Genomic DNA, 20,455 nt, shown 5'->3' with positions numbered 1-20,455 from the left:
ACTTTATTGCATATCTATTATATTTTTTGGCATTATCCCATCACTCTATGTAATAAATTTAAAAAGAAACTAAAATTTTAACTTTTAATAAATACTAAATGAATTTTTATACGCTTTATTCACATAGGAATTTTTGTAGAGTATTTTATTTTATATGGGCAATATTGAACGCTTCTATTTAAAAATAAGGTTGGTAGTAACGTTACTTCCTGTTGTATGTAGAAGTACGCTGCCATTTTGAAACGGCAGTGCTTTTTGTTCGTGTGGAGCGTTAGCTCGTTGCGGGGTCTAGATTGTGGTTAAGCAGAGTTTAGTTTTATTTTACAAAGAACTCTATCAAAATGAGCTGGCAAGATTATGTCGATAAACAGTTAATTGCATCCAGATGTGTTTCAAAGGCTGCAATTGCCGGTCACGATGGAAATGTCTGGGCTAAATCGGAAGGCTTTGACGTAAGTTTCTTGTTATGTTTTAAGCTGTTAGTATTATAATTTAAATCATTTAGGTAAATGCCTCTAAATGCTTGTCTGCGTGTTTAAGTTAGGTTTGTTTCAGATATATTAATATATGTATAGATGACGAATCTGCTAGTTGACAAGATGGCGACATGTGGTAGAAGTAAATTCGTATTGGAATCGAACTGTTCGCTTTGTTTAATTTACGAATAGTCTTATTTGTTCTCTATTTAGTAATACGCGTTTCGTGCATGCGTTTTTATTAAGTCCTTTAACATTTTCATTGCTTATCTGCTATATTATGATGCCGGCCGGTACTTAGGACAGGTCACACGTCGCCGACGCCTAGCTTTGTATTTATTACCCGCGATTATTCGTGTAGTTCAGAGTTTTAATGTTCAAATTTTAGGCGCTGAGAATACTTGAAATAATATTTCGATCATCATTGAAATATGGAATTGCAATAGTCATCAAATGTGCTGGCTCGTATGACTCATCGGCCGGTTGTAACGTTTTGCGTAGAATGTATAGCCGGGAATTAATTACTTATTACAGTAATGGTTAATCCATTTTTATCCATGTCATCATATGTAGGTAAATAGTTAATAGTGTTTTAATTATCTTTAAAAGTACAAAATATAGTTTCCATTCCTTTTGTTCGACGAGTAGGCACTTATATAGAGCGTTTTTTATACGATAATAAAAGATTATTGTTTTGCAGCTCATGATATTGTGTTGATATAGAAATTTTTTTTTGGGAATGTGTAAAGTCAAAGATGTTATAAAAATTCGGACTGAAAGATCTTTTATCACATTAAATTATATATTTTATCAATTTCATTGTGATTTAGATAAACATTTATTTTTTAATCTGAAATTGTTACCTGATTCACCTTCAAATATATAAATTACATTATATATTTGCAACAGTTCTATACACACAAAAAAATTCTTCAATTCACACATTATTTTGACCATTCTTTATTAGTTTTGTCACATTAACAAAACAATAAACTTTTTATTTAAAATCCTCTGAATTAAGTAACTAAAATGTTACTAAATACCAGATGCAATACATAGTACATTGTCAATATACTTATTGTGTTTTAAGTCGCACTATAAACTCACTAGGTAAGTAGTTTTCTCTTAAATTTTTCAAGTTATAATTTTTTGTGATTAACACCAATGTAAGAGATAAAATCATTGGAACATAGATACATTTGTCTCCCGACTTTCAATCGCCAATTGTTTCTTTGTAAACAGTATTCTTTAAAGGAATATGGAACAAGAAAAAGCATAAATTCAAGATTTTTATGTTTTAGTTGATTATTATAATAAAATTACATACAAAACATGTAATCTGAACTTGATTCTATGAGACCAAAAATATTTTTTTACATAAAATGTTATCTACTAAGCAAGAACTGCAATGATATTGGTCATCGACTTGCACATATTATGTAACCGAGTAACTGACTTGGTGTGATCATAAAGGATTTAAAGATTACATAGCATTTATCACAACCAGGTGATTTTAAATCGGCTTGTGTTTAAACATGCAAATATAATGTTCTAACAAGTAATCCCTTGTCATCGGCAACACTAACTTACAGTTTAGTTTAAGTGGTTCTACTTGCCCTTATTGTGATTTTTATGTATATACGAAAGTTGCCATTTCTGAGTAAAGAATTATTTTTAGCATTGTCTTTCACATTTTAATAGCTCTTAAGACAATATTAAAGGGTAATTTAATATGGTTTTTGTATATTATGGTGTATTTCATATAACCTGTTTGTGTTTTGTATGTTAATGTTGTGTTATTTGATATAGATATCAAAAGACGAGGTGGCCAAGATAGTGGCTGGTTTTGAAAACGAATCACTACTCACCAGCGGTGGTGTGACGATAGCGGGCACGCGGTACATCTACCTCAGTGGTAACGAACGCATCATTCGCGCTAAACTCGGCAAAGTCGGAGTTCACTGCATGAAGACGCAGCAAGGTAATGACATTTATCATTAAATATTTTCCCCATACATTACAAGTATTTAAGTTTATATATAAATAATCGCCCCAAAAACTTATTAAAAGTGAGATAAATATACGACTTTCTTCGTAACCATATTAGTATGGACTATTTTTGTGATAAAAATATAATGATTCTTCAAGTCATTAGCTGTTTCGTAAAATTACTATATTATTTGTTATTAATTATGTACCTGTCAGTCGGTGCTTAAAAATAAACGTGAAAATATTCATCTCTTGTAACATGGCCACGTTGACCCACTTTGAAAATATATCACGAAAATAACCAAGGAATGTTTTTCAAAGTAAATTAGCTATTTATTGAATTATTTCATTTAGAAACGTCTTGTGCTAGTTAATAATAAGCAATAAAATTTCTGTAGCGCACGTTGACCGTTACCTTCTCTTCTAAATTCAATATCTTAGTTAATTGACCTTAATATGAATCGAATTCTATTAGGGGTCGAAGGATTTTTCTATAGCTAGGTTTATATAAATATAAGAAAGTTGTGTTATTTAAATTATTTATAACTCAAGAACGGCTGCAGGGATATGGTTGAAAATTGGAGGCATGATAGTATAGAACCAGGAGACGGACACAGAAAAAATCCAATATCTGGTTATTTATGGCCTCTAGGGCGGAATAGAGTTCGCCCGGTCAGCTGTATTATATACATTCCGAAATAACGCGGACAAAGTCACTGGCAAAAACTAGTTATATATATATATATATGAGTAAACCTTTATAAAAGTAATTCTAAATATATTTGCCTTTAAACTTTGTCAGTATTTAATACTTGACAATAAGACGAGAAACCATATTTGTATATTGATCTTTGATTTTGTTGCAGCTGTTGTAATTTCTCTCTACGAAGAACCGATCCAACCCCAGCAAGCTGCTTCCGTAGTCGAGAAGTTAGGAGATTATTTAGTGAACTGTGGTTATTAGAGGTTGGTTGCTGAATATTCGGTTAAAACGTCGCGTTTCTTACGATTCCGGGAGAGTAATGTGTGTTTTCTTTGTTTTGCAGATCGAAGCGCGCCGTGATCTAAGAATACTATAAGATAATATTTTTTCCACAGGGAAATAAGTAACTGCATTTTGTATATTCTATAAAAGTGATAAGGATCGTCATTTGTTTTGATATTTAAAAAAAAAAAATATGGCGCCACGTGTCTGAGTTTTAACAGAACCACCTGCAGATGTAATCACTTTGCTGATGATGGATTTTTTTATACGCTCACCGTTCTCACGCAGCGATTGCATCTGCACGATGGTCAAAAATTTTGTATTTTAAAATATTTGCTTTCGGTGGCCCGTTGCATGAAGCTGGACTATACGGCTTCGCGGCAACGGTCTCAGAGCATGATGTATAGAGATTTTTTAGATTTCTTTTCAAGCAGTCTGCAACTACAAACATCTCATATAGCGTGATGAACTTAAAATTAATAGTTGTGAGTTAAAAGTATGAAATTGTGTATGAGTTAAATAATAAGAGCGCGAACATGCTTGAATGGAATTATAATAACCACGTAATAAAATTACTGTAACACTATACAACATAATTATAAATAGACATTGTGTAAGGGCTTGTTACGAATACGAAGACACTGTAACCCGAATGTAACGATCGTTTGAAAATCTCTAGTCCCACTGGATCCATCGTGTGACCACTAATCTGTACAGTGTGAGGGCTCCGCCCTAAGCATTCGCCATTATTTCGCTACGCTTCCCTTTCTATTACGCTACGTTTATAATCTTGTAGTGAATAAACATTTGCATTCTGTTCTACTCTATCTTATAAACTGCAGAAACTAGAAGCGCTCAATTATAACCCTGTATCCTCAAACAAGGCTTGCAGTAATCGAAGGGTGCATAATGTTTATATTTGATATTACTACTATAGCTTTGTACATTGTTTCTGATAAGCGATGGGAACTGTGTCTATCTAATAATAAATGATTTGTATTATATTATTTGCATTTCTTTTTTGTCATCCATTATTTTTTTAAGTAATAAAATGACTTGCTTGCTAATGAACATAATTTATTTCTCTTCTGACAAAATCTACAATAATAAGAATTAAGTACACTCGAATACAAGGATTGGTATAAAATGTTAAAACTGGTAGTCTATAAAGTGATTTTGGTTCTTTAAGTTACCACACAATATTTTACATACCTAAGTCTATTAAGAAAATGTCGTTAGAACTAACATTTTGTGTTGGGGCTATCGATGTTATAACACAGGGTTACTCAAGACGATTAGAATACACAATTAGAAATAAAATTTACACAACTTACTAGCTGGGTTATCTACATCTAGATATCTATTTCTGTATAGCAAAAGAAAAACAGTGTCCTTAAATAGTGGCTCATCGCCTTATAATATATAACGCGTTGTTACAATATGCCTATACATGTTAATTATAATCAAAAACACAACACTCGTTTCAAGCAAAATGAAATTAATAACAGGTTTTCAAAATCACATTCACTCACAACTTACATTTCAATAAACGGTTATTAACATTTACCACTGTTTTAGCAATTAATTTTATGAGCCGTCAGTAAAGTCTACATCAAAACATTGTATTAAGCGATTACAAATTAACGTATCCGTGAACTCATTACGGGAGAGATTTCAAGGTCAAATCGTATAAATTATCTTGTGGTCACGGATGCTCGAGGGAGTAGTGACGAGATTTCTTCCACAGATTCCTAAAGAAGCCTTTTCTCTGTTTCTGCCCAGGATGTTCCTCGCCTGTTGACAAAAAAATAATAATTGAAAAACGATGAAATTTCAAACAGTAATAGCAATACATATATTGAGGGACACAGAATTCACCTGAAGGCTAAAAACTTCACTATACAATAAACATATGTGAGGTGAAACTATAATTTAAAAATTCGAGTTTATGATGTGCTTTAAAAGTTTCAATTTTTTTTGTAAAAGCACGATGCGAAATTGTATTTTAAATATTCACAATTAATGGAGGCGGGGATAGCAGAAAACATACAAGGTTAAACTGTTCTGGGTCTTTAATTAATAAAATACACTTTAATACTGCACATTTGGGGCTGCAACGTTTGTAAACCCTCATTAAGGGCTTGGAGTGTGAATGTCAAGTGTACGAGGTGTAAGTCGAGTGAAATCGATACAGCGCCAGGAAAGGAAAATAAGTACCTACATATAGTTTTTTTACGTAACAAAAAGAAAGTAATTTTAATTTTCTCATCATAAACTTTGTCATATGTCAAGGAAAACTCGATTACTGTATAACATTAATTGAACGACATAAATTATGAGATAAGGAATATTGTGATAATAAAATTGGCTTGATGATACGGTCTATCAATCACAGGGCTGACGGGCGACGGTCACATATTAAAGTTCACAAGTCGCTATTGCTTGTCGTGAAATAAATGACTAATAGATAAAGGTTATTAAAACAAAACAGTTTTTACTGAAATGTAGAAAAAAGATAATATAAATAAACACTTTTTAATTAAGATGATAATTCGTCTTAATTTTAAACCATTTTATAATTTCGTGAACATTATTTTGATTATTAGTTTAGTTTAAGTATTTATAAAAAAATATCATTAGCACAAAGTGTAGTATTTCGTCTATGGAGCAAGATCGTGCCGTTAGTAGGGAGTACAAGAATAGACCGGTTAGTGGATATTTTCCAGCGCGTCCCAAATGCCTCGCATGTAACCTAAAATAGACCTCGTGTTGCTGCATTGACATCTGACTCCGGTAATAACTAATATGTAATGTCTGTTTGAATAAATTTATTTTTAATATAAACTTTTGGTATGTAATATTTATTTAACGTTAGGTAGTTATTTTATTATTGAGCCAGTTTTGTGTTATTGTAATGGCCGTCTTTATGGTTAAATGTGTATTTCAAATGATAAAAATGTCAAATAAATCTTGACATATCTATATGAAACCAAAGCACCTCCATCTTCGTATTTCACATATCGCAAGCCGCTGGTCTATTTATAGCATGCGCAGTGGAGGCCCGTCTTATTCAAGTTCATTGGCTAGACTCCCCGCAAAGATTGTGCCGACTGCCGAGTATCGATATTTTGTGTGCTCACTCGAAGTCATAGTGTCTCATTTACACAGCGTCCTGGGATTATGTTCCATATATATACATCCATAATATTTATCTTTAAGACAATCAATTGAAATTTTGTGCAATTAACTTAATTTATCATTAGACTAAAACTTATTATATGAATTACGCTTAAGTTTAAAACACTTAAAAATATAATAATGTTTTAAAATACATTTCAAAGCCAAAATATACATCAGGAATTGTTATGTTCAAAATTAAATATTTTTTTATATTAACATTAATGATGGCATTGACTAATACATAATACATAATTATGTTTATGTGTATTTGATATGGAGCTAGCTGTCTTTGGTGACGTGAATAATTATTGATATCAGTGGCTGAAATGATTCAACATCCAAATCGATATTTCTTTGTAACATGAACCAGTTCAATAAATGATTCAGGGTACATGGAATTTGGGTGACAATGCTTAATTGTAATGTATAATCGGGTCACGGAGATCGCTTTAGGGTGCCGTGAAGGGCTCGTGTTGGGGTCGCGTGTTCGCGGGTGAGTGGCGAGGGTGAGGGTGAGGGGTGTGGAGGAAGGGTGTGCTGGGGTCGTCGACTCCCCGGTGAAGGGCAGCGAGGTCGGGTGCGTTGAGCGTTCGCTTTCGTCGGCGCGCGACGCGACGCGGCGTATTGATCGCTCCCAGCCTCCACACCCGTCTGCCTTCTTTACTATTTGTCCCAGTGTTTTGTATCTCATAATATATTTTGCATTATTACAATACGTTTAAAATAGAAATAGCGCACTGGTTTTACTTATTATTTCATTTTATTTTCTATCGTCGAGCTTAACAAAATATTTTCCAAAAAGGTCACCAAACACAGATTACATAATGAACAAATTGTAGTGTATTAACAATGAAGTGTATTTGAAAAATTTTTCATAAAATATCAAAACACATGATATCAGATAACTTCCTCGTTTTCTTACGCCAGCGCCTACTACATATAACATTTTAGAAGCTACTCATTATAAACTACCTACCAAGTAGTGTGTAAAAACTCGTTCTAAAGTAAACCACTAGTTCCTAACAACCACAAGGTCTGGTTTAGGTCGGCTAAATGTAATACAAGTTATCTTACAGGGCCGTGCCAGTTACACCCAGTCGTCAATTGTATGAGATCCGAATTGAATTGAAGTTGTTCACAAGCAAGTAAATTAGTTGTTAATGCTTTTGTATTCCAACGTGTTTGATGCAATCTTTTATCAGCATTATTCAAATAAACGACTATGATAGGTACTATAAATAACATGGGCGGTTCAAATTTAGGGACATGGTGGCAGTGTAAGCAGAAGTAATTGTCTATATACGTAGTCAAGGAGATCTAACCTTCAAAATTAAATCATGAATGGGAAAGTTATATTCGTTGTTTTGTTACTATAGCGGAAAAAATATTTTTTTTCAAACACTTCGTCACAGGTATCAAAAGGACATGATATTTAATTATATAAAAACACTAATATAAAATACTTTTTAAAAGTTTTAATATAATGCACGATTATCTTAGTTTCGTTGCGACGTTTCTAGAACGGGTTTCCCTTTATTCTATAAATGTATTGATTTACAAAGGAAGAAAGCTTTTACCTGGTTATGCTCTTCAAACGAGACTGCTCGAGTTATAAAGAGATATAAGTAACGTCTACTTGGACGAATACATTCACTGTGCTATTAAACAAAGCTTAACATACGAATAATGTACACTGACAAGCCGTACCTACATTTTGTACACAAAACGAAAGTCAGCAGACATTAGAAACGTACACATTGAATCAGGTTGCTTTTAAAGTACCTACGACTAAATTATTTTTGTTATCATTCGTAAAGCAATAATTTGGATTCCATTCTATATATAATAGGACTATAGTTAATACTCGGTTCTATAATTTATATCGACTATACGTCTGTATAATCCACCGAACCAAAATCAATAATCAAGCAGACACAATTACGATTCTAATAATATTATAAAGCAAAATAATATAAAGATCTGTAATGTAATCTGTAAAAGTCTTTCAAGGAAAAAAAATTTAAAGAGATTGTTAGGAATCTTCACAATTATATAGCTAACATAACAGAGTACCCCATAGAGTATATATAATAAATTTTATCATAGACTATAATTTGTAATTTTTATTTAGTCATGACATATACATCCTCATTTAAATATAATTAAAAAGAGGATGTCTATGTTCACTTTCCATAATAATATCAAAATTTTTAATATCCCGTAGACAACTTATCAGTACGATTACTCGCTAATGAGTGATAACAATGAATATAAATTGTATTCATATCAAGTGTCATGTAAATCATATTTGCTGTTAATAAATAAACATCGACTGTCTTGGTCATTGCTTCGTGTGACCTCTTATCGACCGCCTCGCGTTCATGACGTGTACTCGGTGCATTTATTGTTTAAAATTTTATTATATTAAACATAATTTCACACAGCCAATGTAAGTGAAAGGAGTTTTAAAATACAATGTAAGCACCATATATATTTGGAATTAAATTTGAATATGTATTTATTGTTTTAATACTTATTAACTTTCGAAATTCAAGTTCGTGACATACAGGCACAAGGTCGATAACATCATGCCAAACCAGACGATTTGTTCATTATTTTTCCAAAAATATAAATTTCAGTTATTTATTAATGTTTTCTAATTAGTGGTGAACGGCATCCGTTAGTATCATATGAAATTAGAAACAATTAAAACACAGTGAGACTTTCTAAACGTAGAAGATACTGCATTCTTTTGTTATTTTTTCTAGATTTATTAGGTCACTGGTTGGATAGCTTAAAAATATATGACACATACATATTTGAGTTATTTTTAATGTCAATAACCTCGCCTCGGAACTATTAAATTGATTACAATAATATTTTTTTCATTACAAACTTATCTTCCATTGTTAGCGATTTATCGTTATTTTTGTAATTATAAATTTACAAATGTCGTTTATTACTAAAGTTAAATGACTCGTGGTTCTTATTATTATATGCAAAGTTGTATAACAATTTTTTATTCAAATTAAAATATTCAAGATTATCGAGCAAATGTCATTGTCAATGTCAATGTTGAAAGCGATTGGCTTATTTAATGTTTGACGTTAGCCGAACGAGATTGAGATAAAACTAAGCAGAAACATCCCATTATTAACGGTCTACGAATTCAGCAAAAAATAAAACTTTTACAATTTGAAATTCTTCTACTTAGAAACACATTAGAGACTACACAAAGTATTGAAGAATGTTGATAAAAAAACCGATAAGTGCAATAGTCTAGTGACTCACTTTTAACTAATGAGGTCGCTATTCTAAGGACGGGCTTTAAGTACCCACATACATTTAAGTAGTGGAAATGTTGGACAAGATGTTTACGGAGAGAAGAAATTGCAAAACATTAATAATATTTAATTTGGATAAATAAAACATATAGCATTTAATATTTACTTTTTTCGAATTATGACGTAAATGATATTTCACTCATTATCAAATTAAATTTCCTTATTCAGACCGTATGTTGTAGCTAAATAATTCATATATGTACACAAACGGTTACGTTGAACGACCTCATTGTAAGTAGGTATAGTTAGTATCGCCAGAGGTAGTCATTACCTTTGTCGATATAAGCTTTACGGATCTGTACCAGTTTATACCAAATAAATACATATAAAATCATTGCTATATTATCATATCATATTATATATATATGACATTACTTTCCGGATTGATATCAGAAAATAAAGTAATGTCTCTGTTGTCTTCTTCTTGTTCTTGTGTAACCTAACCTAACTTTTTGATATAACGGTTTGTTAAACAAAAATGAAACGTTTAATATCTTTGGAATTAATTTAAATTATTTAATAGAATAAAACGGAAATCAATTTCAATGTAAACGTTGTTAAACGTCTATTTAACGAGCGTGTGAATGAATCTGGGATATGTTTACTATCTCAACTCTTCATGAGATATTTACTGGAAGCTGTCCAAATGACGAAAAATAGCCTAAACGTTTTACGTGTTCGTCCAAAAATAACTAAGAAATTCGATAGAGCTTTGTGCAAAAACAAAAGTTTTGCAACTCATTAATAATAAAAATATATAAATTGTGTTTATAATTAATTAATTATTTCTATATAAACGAACGATATTAACGAACAAAACAGGAAAAGTTATAAATATCATATTAATTTTATATGGATTATGGAGACATATTTTGATACGGGCAACACAAAATGTAATTTGAAATTTCTTATGATCATCGTTATTCGTGTGTGAATAGACGGTCATTGACCTCACATGAGCAATTTCAAGTTAATTGCATAAAATATCACACTGCTTTAAGATTTTCAATTACGATATAAAATCCATTCAAATTTTTCTGCTAGATGTTTTCAGTCGATTAAAGTCTATATAATTTGAGGAACAGAATAGAGGCTTTTTGTTGAGATTAAAAACGAGCTGTACTGTCACAGTGTCTAGTTGTTAAAAGCTGTACATCTTTATTATGAATCGGGCAAGTTTGGACACCAGACAATTAACGGATAGTCGCGTTCATAATGATAGAACAAACCAATTAACTATCGCCCAGTGGAAAGCTGGTTACAGTTATGACATCACCAGCAAGTATTAAAACAAGATATGAAACAAGTTAAAATACCGTTCGTTATCGAAGGGTTCGCCTGCCTTTTAAAAGTCATTTTCACAACTATGTTATAAGCCCGGCGATGCCTGCGCGTGTTTATTGTGACAGAAAAAAATCTACATGCAGTTTTTAGGCTGGGCTAGTAATATTTGGATTGAAGGGGAGGGGAGACATTTATTCTCTTCTTTTTGAATAATGGCAACACGTTGTGATTTTTTTAATGAAATTCACTCGACTTTAAGTAGACTTTTTTACTTCCTGGAACCTACGTTAAACATTTTTTTTTCGACAATGAAATAAAAGCGTGCGATTGTAACACCTAAATCCCCTTGAAATCTTTCTAAAAATATTTTTAAAAATGTGTCTACAGAGCCCTAACATCCTATTTAACTTTCGCTTATGCCGAGCTGCTATGTATTTCACTTCGTTTTTTGAATGCTTTAAAATATCTCTCTGGGAGGAGACAGTCGTTGATATATGAATCATCACGTTCACAAAGTTTTAAGTGCTCTTTAATAAGAACGCGAGTGATTCATTTCTAATTTGAAAGCGTTCAAAAATGCAGCATTATTAATTATAATTACACTTAGTTAAATGATTGTACCGAACAAAACTGTAGGTACACCTACTCGTTTTGAAAGACGGATACGTTTTATCTCGGCTTGTCCCATTGATATGTCACGACTAGCGACGCGGAGTCATTGTGTTGGAAGCCATTATCATATCAGCTATTGCGAGGATGTTTCGACGATCCACTATTTACATATTTTTTTTTTATTAAATCGAGTGTAAAGAATAGATAGATGGTAGTTTTAAATAATTTATACTTTAAGATGAAACAACAATATACTTAAAGTGAAAACAGATATTTGCTTATTTTTGATTTTGATATTAAAACAGTGCGGGTTATAGCGTCGTGTTTAGAACCTCACTTCCATGTCTAAGCTGATCGTTATATCAAGCCATTGTTTTCGTTCATAGCTTGTATAAAGTCAATATCATTAATATTATGATTAGCTCAATTCAAACAATACGAGAGCCCATCGAGTGTTATACAGCGTTGTAATCGATATGTGGTAATGACAGGCAATCTTAAACTCTCGCGTAGACACCAGCACGACGGAGGGGGAAATTCCAATATCCGCAAAAAAATGCTAACAAATGCGGTGTTCTCGCCCCAGCAGAGGCAGGGGGTGGCGGGGTGGCGGGGTGAGGGTCGGGGGCTGGTTGCTCGACGCGGAGGGTCGGACTGCGCAGGGTGACGGCGCGGTGACCGTCGCGTCGCAACCCTGCCCCGCACATGTGCGGCAACGACCGCGCCCTTCGCCCGCGCCCCCAACCACGGGGGTAAGCCCGATCATTACTCGCCCATTCATTGACTATTCTCGAGCATTGCTATAGCAACCCGTTGCGTAACATTGTCTTAAAATAAAATTAAATTCACCATGATCTATATTGAGTACTAACCGTTAGCGGAACGGGCTGCTGGCGAAGTGGCTTCCTTGCTTCTAGAATTCTCTTTCTCCTTCCCATTGTTACCTAAGGACAAATATGATTATGAAAATGTCGTTTCCCGCACGTGGAAACGTGCTTATTATCACGTTCAGTCGATAAGTACAATATCCAATAGATACGAGTCTTACGTTATTATTGATCACCGGTGAACTGGTAAATTAACAATGCTTTATTTATTATACTTCGTTCGTTATCCGGACAGCACACCATTAATGTGTTACATATATATAAACGTCGCTATGAAAGTTTACAGTAAATGGTTACGGAGAACAGGAAAGAAACGAAAGACCTCATTGAATGCAATCATGCAACTTTTTATTTAACATATGGAACCGGTCACAGCGTATCATAATGTCCTGTTGCTATTAAACTAGTGGCGTATCAATCCGAGTCGGAATTATCTGACTAGGGAAGAGGAGGGAGACACCACCACCCATCTGAGGCACATTCCCGGGAACATCCTCTATTGGCCCGTTCGACCGGTTCCAACGAGCATTCAACCCGGCAAAGCTTGCAAATTAAAATGTTGAATTTCTTCAACAACTATCTTTGATGACTTGTCATTTAGTATCGCGGGTTAACGATAAAAATTACGTTACGATGGTGCGTTCATTGTGCATAACATAAAGCCGAGGTATCCTCGAACCTATCATCTGATGAAAGTTGCGGTTAAGTCATGTCAATTTATATTACGCAATGACGCCGTTTACAGTAATGGTTTTACTTATGAAAAACTGCAAGATAATTTTCAAGTACCGATACGACTTCGAGTCATATCTTGTTATAGATAAGGGCGTCTTAAAGATTCAATTGCAACAAATTTTACGATTGTTTTACGAAGCCGGACGCGGTGACCTTGGTTGTGGCGTTGACTTGTGCGGCCTTAAATCGCAACAACGGCCGGCCGGCGCTCTGCGACACCACATGCTCAATTTTGCACATGAAAACGGCTTAGGGCTAATATAATGTAACAGATGTCCGAACAATTGCTTATAAATTTAGATCTTCGAACATTTCATCCTTAAATACTCACAGCGCTTTAAATTTTAAAGTTTTATAACGGACATTGAGATATACAATACGAATATAGGAATTGTTATGTGGAGTCAGCTTTAAATTCTTACATATGGTAATAATCAAAGGAGGAAAACATTATATATTTATTATTAGAATTGAGCCCGTTAATAGCAATTAATGTACTAATTAAATGCCACTAAGAAGTTATTTCCTGATGTGAACTTTGGTTGAAATTATTTATGAAATTATAGAGAGGCACTAAAACAGGTTATTAGTGATTATTCAGTACACTGCCTAAAAAGTAATCAAAGTACGCTATAGTTTATATTAGACAGCGTGACCAAATGCTGTATTTTCAAAAGTTATAGGGTTATAACTGATGTCTTAATGCAAAACAGTCCAAGCATTGTATAAATAATAATTTAATAATATTGAAGATTTTTAATAATATTGAAGGTGTCTCGAGAAGTTTGTCCATCATTAACAGTTATATTTACTTTTGACTCATAGCAAATACACTAGGTTTACATAGTAAATTATTTGTTTCTAAAGTTATTGTGTGTTATGTAATATTGTGATAATCATAAAATATCTTATCTTGGAGTTCTTCAAAAATTATCGGTAATAGTGAATACTTTGTGAAATTTTCTTTTAAAAATGTTTATATTATTTATGGTATAATCCTTAACATATTAAATTAAAGTTATTATACGTACTCATAATAATTCTTAGTTATTTAACATTATAAATTTATTTTAGTAATATAATTAAAAATGACAGTCGTGTTTCCAAAGCCGTATAATAATCTGGAACAGATTTTACTTTGGTGACTAACCAGAGACAAGCTTTCCGTTTTTATTCGTCTTATTATAAAAACTTTTTTAAAAAACATCAACATCACCCTCCGATCCTCCATTTTGAATACTAATAATAGCGAACGAATCCTTATTGACGTGAAACTGTGAGAATTTAATAATTATATTCACAATTAATTTTCTCATAAAATCAATTACAGTACTCATTTATTGTACATGTTACAGTATGGTGAACATCAAATAAGGTAATTGTAGTTTTTACCACACGGTAAAGCACCATATGGTTTTGATGGTTAATGACAGACATGCCCATAAAAGCTTTTAGGTTGTCCGCCTAGCACTTAGCTTCTGTATCAAGTACCAACATAATAAAGACAAGTATTATATCCAAAGGGATCATAAAGTGACTGCAGCAGTTCACGTACACAAACTAGATACCGTGAATCACGTCCCAATTTAAAAGCTTACTCATATTATTTGAAGTAATAAATTATTATTTCGATGAAACAATGATATGAGATGCTTTACAGTTGACTGTTAGAGGCCGGATGTAGTCATAGATTTGGTTGAAGACGGATGTGTCGCCATTGGCATGCGCAGCGTCAACCGCGGACGATGCGCAGAAGGTACAAGCATAGAATAATGAGTACGTTTAAGAGAATCCATTTTTATATAAATGTTTTATTAAAATAATACCAACGTACTGTTTATGTCTTTCTGAATTTAACAGTTAAGTATACTATTCATGTTTAAGAAGTTAATATAAATAATATTAATCATCCTGTCTGCGTTTTTATATTATGTCCATATTAAATTGAGAATCTCTCTCCTACACGAATGCATCGGAGTGGGAAAGCGACAATGTTGGCTGGTCGTATTTCCGTTGAGATAATATGAAACAAGCTAGTGTTTTAAGATAATTATTGTTCATATTTAGTTAAGTTAAACCATATTTATTTTTTACGAATCAATTGACACAACTCGATGATTAAAAGTTAGCGATTGTAATGAGTTATCGATACTATATCGCGTATTTATCGTTTTTTATCACTTCAGAGAAAACTGAGAATGGAAAATTTATATTTTTTATTACTTTTACTTACACTAAAACAAATTGAACTAAGCTTGTAATGACTTGCAGTTGCGATTAATTAAAGATTACTGCTGATAAAAATGTATATAATACTTTTAATAAACGACTATAACGTACGGTCCGAGTAATGAATAAGTGTTAACAGAACATTGAAGTAATATGTAGGGCGCCGGCAGCGGCCTCCAAGTTTGACCGGTTGCCATATTTGGCAGTGACCGGTATATCCACACTGAATTGACACTTTTAATTTATCTGTGAGAAATGACTAGTACTTTCGAGTAGCTTTCTCTTTTAATAAATTCGTCCTATGGATTTCTTATTTTTTATTCGTGTATCGAAATGTTTCGATAACACGGAATAGTATGGACTGTTATATTCTTACAGTCATCCTCTCGCATGACAAGGTGAGTCAGACAAGCGACCGCTCCAAGGCGAGGTCCCTCTGTCTGCACTAACCATTATGCACATACTGATGTCGCAGGTAACAGAAACGCATTGTGTACCGTCTGCTATTGTACAGTCAAACTTTTGAGGTACCCTAACCGATTGTTAGCGCCTTATTGTGCTATTGTTGGGCCGAACGTAGGTTTATTATTAAGTTCGGAACAATAACATTTCCTATTTAAGCCCACAAACGATTAGATATCAATTGTCTGAAAGATTGAAGATAACTTTACAATGAAACGTTTGAAAAAAAACTTTGTCCTCTCAAATATCGTTTGATACACATGGTTCTGAGTTTTTATTTAAATATCTCTTCCAATTATTGTTTTCAATTTATAAAATTTGGACAACTAAATATTTTGTTTTTCAATGTGTATACTAACGCCATCTCTTGAGCAGCGAATGTACTAGAATATAAACTAAAGTTTTTCGAAATGAAAGTTAAATAATTTAAAGGATTTTTAAAGTTACCGCTATATATTTTTAACGAAAAAAGTCTATGATTTAAATATTTTGTATGTAAGTCTGTTCATATGTTATTTAATTCTCTTAAAATTGTAATCCTTCTAATATGTTTTATAAATGCGAAACTTTCACACAGAAACTACTAAATGAATCATGATGAAACTTTTCAGTACTGTAGCTTAGGCATCGACATAAGACAGACTCTAATTTCCCCCAAAATTCTTTGTAATTCCTTCGGGATCAGGACGTGCAAGTTGTATTGTATATGACGTCACGTGACATAGAATATAGATGTCGCTGTTAAGTGGGCTCTATGTACATTCTTAAAAACACATTATACATATTTCTCAGAACACAAATCCGAAGTCTACACGGATGAAGTTATGGGCCAAGACTAGTCTGTTATATATGTATGTACATTATTCCTATTTGTTGTGTTTGTTGAAAAAAAAAATGCCTTAATAAATATATAAAGTGGATATATTTATAGTATATGTATATTATCTGTGTGATTTTTTTATATATTTTTCGCAGTCCTTGAAACTTCTAAATTATCTCTATTTATTATACCATAAATCGGTATTTATCACAGATTGTGAAAGGCCAACGAACTTATCGACTGAAATACAACAATAAAAAATCTCAGGTTACATCTAAATTTAAAAAAAGAAATATGTTGTATCTAAAATTCTATCGTAGGACCAGAGACTAAAAACATAATTATAAACATAGTATAAATAACATATCGTTTTAAATTTTAAAAACTAGACAGATTTTTTTTTCACTAGACATATAATATACTATTATAGTAAATATTTATAGTAAACTTTATAAATTTTAATTATGATTCTTTTAACCATAATGATATCTAAGATTTTCGAGAGTATTCATTTGTATGAAACTAAGGTTTTCGGGTAGCACGACGCGTTTTTTAATTATTTTATTACTACATAATCCCAGGGTTTCGGTTCCTTGGCAGCAACCGGGATAGCGGGGGATAAAAGCCTTTCAGTTATGGAATACATACGAAAACCCCACCCGAGATTCATTTAAATTTTACAACGGTAATACCATAACAAATGTCAAATTTCAACCTCCAGAAATATTGCCGCGTGGGTGAGGATAGAGAATTTATATCTGTACCATCATTTATTCTCATTTATTTATCACTAAATCTAGATATACGCTTGCCAGAATTAAAACTGTTATCCCAGTTTATTCCAAACCAAGCAGTACCTAGTTAAACAAAAATTCTAATTTCTGACTCCGTATAATAAATAAGATTGTTCTCGTTGTTCTCGTTATACTAGACGGTATTACACGTACTGGACGGGTTCATACATTTTTAATTAGCTCTATTTCTCTGCACAAATTAAACGTGAAACTAGATAATTAAATAATTGACTTAGACATAATTCTAGTCCGTTTTGATTAAAATTTAATCTTATGTTGTATAGAATTAGAGTTAATAATTTTGACTTTGTTTAAATCATAATTTTAATAAGCATTTTTGATTGTTTATAATAAATCGGATTTATAAGACAACGTCTGTCGTGTTCTGTGGAGCTGTGACTCATCGTCATCTCTAATATTTTAACTGTGTTCTATAATCTATTGGATACTGCACATCATCGAATATCATTTTAAAATTACTAACGCCCTTACCTTTCCGTATTAATAGACTTGTGACCCGCCGCAGCGCTTCCCTCGGAGATTTTTGGAAGAACTTAGGCGTCAAGTTCGGGGGGAGAGTGAGAGGCTTGCGAGCACCAGACGCCTCCCATGCCACCGGATGGTCGGCGGCTACCTTCGCTGATGTCGAGATTCTATCCAGGTGCTCGATAGATGCAGGCCTGTTAGATAAACGCGGCTTCAATTTTTGCTATCATGGAAAGGACTACGCAGAATATTTACCAAATACGCCTTGAGAGATGAAAAGATAATTCCGAAATATATCTCTCTATAGGCTGGATTTTTTTTTTCCTGCAATGCTCGTCTGCTTGGATACAATAAACAATCACATTTCCCTCAATTATATTAAGAAGCTACATTACAGATGCAAAGGTTGGATGTCATTAGACTCAAGTCGTGCGTGGATTGCATACCACGCTTTCAATGCCGAAGCATTGTCCAGCATACAATTATTGTGGAACACTTCGATTGTTTTGAATAATCATTGTTCATTTCCAAAGGCGTATATAAATTTTAATGAAGTTAAAGTTGTTGTTTACTTCAAACTGATTCGTAAAGCTATGGAGCTTTTTTCTTTTGTTAGGAAATTAAATGAGCTGATCTGTTTAAGGTCATGATAATGACGATATTCACAACATGTTGTAAATAATGATTTCTGCTTACAACATGTTCATATCTGCAGGAAAATTAAAAAGAAGAAATGTGTTGCCTGGTTTAAAATATGCTTTAATTCCTTGCCAAGATGTTTGAGACAAAATGATGCTATGTTTATTAATATAATATTCGGTTTGAGACCTGTTTGTATTTTCGAATAACCTACAAAGTATTTCTTAATAAATCAGAATTTTATTTATTCATCCCAATAAGAAGGGACTAAGTGGTAGACCGATAGAGACTGGCTAATAGACTCGGTCTACCATTGTACAATGACATCTGCAACATAAAGGGAGTAGTGGATGGGTTGTCAGAAGTTGTTTTTGTAAGTTCGACTTTTGAAAATCTTTGAAAGACCAAGTTCTCTGGGAATACCTCAGGAAGAGACGTTTATGCGTTCTAAACGTAAGTAGAAGGATCGTAACCCAGATATAGTTTTAAATGAAAGACGTTACAGATCGTTAAAATACTTGTGAATATTTGTTATTGTATCGGCGATGAAACGCAAAGAGTGAACGTGTGTATAGAGGTACCTAAAGGTTGTGGGAAATTTAAGTGTCTGTTATTTTCGAAAACATGAATTACCCAGCGTTGTACAGAATCGAGTGGATGTGCTGGTATTAAAGAGCCCCAGGCTAGACGTACAAACATAACTCTTTCTTGTGGCTGACTTGTACTTTACGGAATAAAAGCGTGTTTCTCGTGTTATTTGTAATTCGTATCGCCTGCTATATAAACTGTCTACCCTCTAGAGGAGAAACATTAAATATACAGCTATTTAAATCAAGACAAACTTAATAAGACAAGCGTTTTGACTTCTCACATTAGATGTTCCTGTTGCTGTACTAAAATTTATGTAAAGAAACACAACAGTAGTTATTATTATATAACAATGTAAAATCGCATTATTAAAGCTGTGTCATATCCGTCACTTAATTGGAGAATAGACGCATATATCCCATATTTATGCTTAGGTTTTTTGGACGAAAACTAGGAGTAACAAGGAGTTATTATTTTGATATCAATAGAGTATCCGTCGCTGTTTTGATATAATTGTCTTCGTTATTTCTTTTTTTTTTGGCTGGTAATGTGTTCTAGGTAGCAATGTGAGTTATTTTTTTATTTTCATCACCAGTAGCCAACAGATTGTTTCCTACAACATTAACTATATGCTTTCAAAGTACTATAGGAAGTTGTAATTATAGCTAAGGAAAAAAGTATTGTTCTTTGCTGGCTTTAACTTATCATCATTATTACCGATTCCGTTGTCTTGGATACCAGCCACGCGGGGGACCTCCCAGACGGAGAAGGTCAGCGCCGGTGCACACTCCCGAAGCCCCCATTACAGATCCACGCCCATAACCGCCTAGGGTAGCGCTGCTTCCTGTGAACAAGAGATTCTTATATATGTCTTCTATGAATCAAATAAAACTAGTATGAAATGGCCCTATTAAATCAAGATATCGAATACACGAGATAATATCA

The 20,455-nt window shown here is 33.0% G+C and overlaps 2 protein-coding genes across 3 annotated transcripts in view; one reads left to right on the top strand and one right to left on the bottom strand.

Annotated features, from left to right (window-relative positions):
- The first annotated feature begins 232 nt into the window (after positions 1 to 232).
- On the top strand, positions 233 to 4,454 carry LOC116779752 (profilin). The gene is made up of 4 exons (XM_032674171.2): positions 233 to 452; positions 2,286 to 2,457; positions 3,332 to 3,431; positions 3,512 to 4,454. Exons 1-3 carry the CDS (start codon positions 342 to 344, stop codon positions 3,427 to 3,429), a joined length of 381 nt encoding a protein of 126 aa, XP_032530062.1. The 5' UTR covers positions 233 to 341; the 3' UTR covers positions 3,430 to 3,431; positions 3,512 to 4,454.
- A 56-nt stretch (positions 4,455 to 4,510) lies between these two features.
- LOC116779749 (uncharacterized) overlaps positions 4,511 to 20,455 on the bottom strand; it is an 85,772-nt gene continuing 69,827 nt past the window's right edge. For both annotated transcript variants that reach the window (XM_061522953.1, XM_061522957.1), the window contains 4 exons: positions 20,228 to 20,354; positions 18,290 to 18,477; positions 12,743 to 12,814; positions 4,511 to 5,244 (listed from right to left, as the gene is read on the bottom strand). In XM_061522953.1, the coding sequence (XP_061378937.1) occupies positions 5,156 to 5,244; positions 12,743 to 12,814; positions 18,290 to 18,477; positions 20,228 to 20,354 (476 nt within the window). In that variant the 3' untranslated portion in view covers positions 4,511 to 5,155. The remainder of the gene's footprint in view (positions 5,245 to 12,742; positions 12,815 to 18,289; positions 18,478 to 20,227; positions 20,355 to 20,455) is intronic.

The sequence above is a fragment of the Danaus plexippus genome, chromosome 2 (genome assembly GCF_018135715.1).
Source record: "Danaus plexippus chromosome 2, MEX_DaPlex, whole genome shotgun sequence".
NCBI lineage: Eukaryota > Metazoa > Arthropoda > Insecta > Lepidoptera > Nymphalidae > Danaus > Danaus plexippus.
This window is presented reverse-complemented; position numbering and strand designations above follow the sequence as displayed.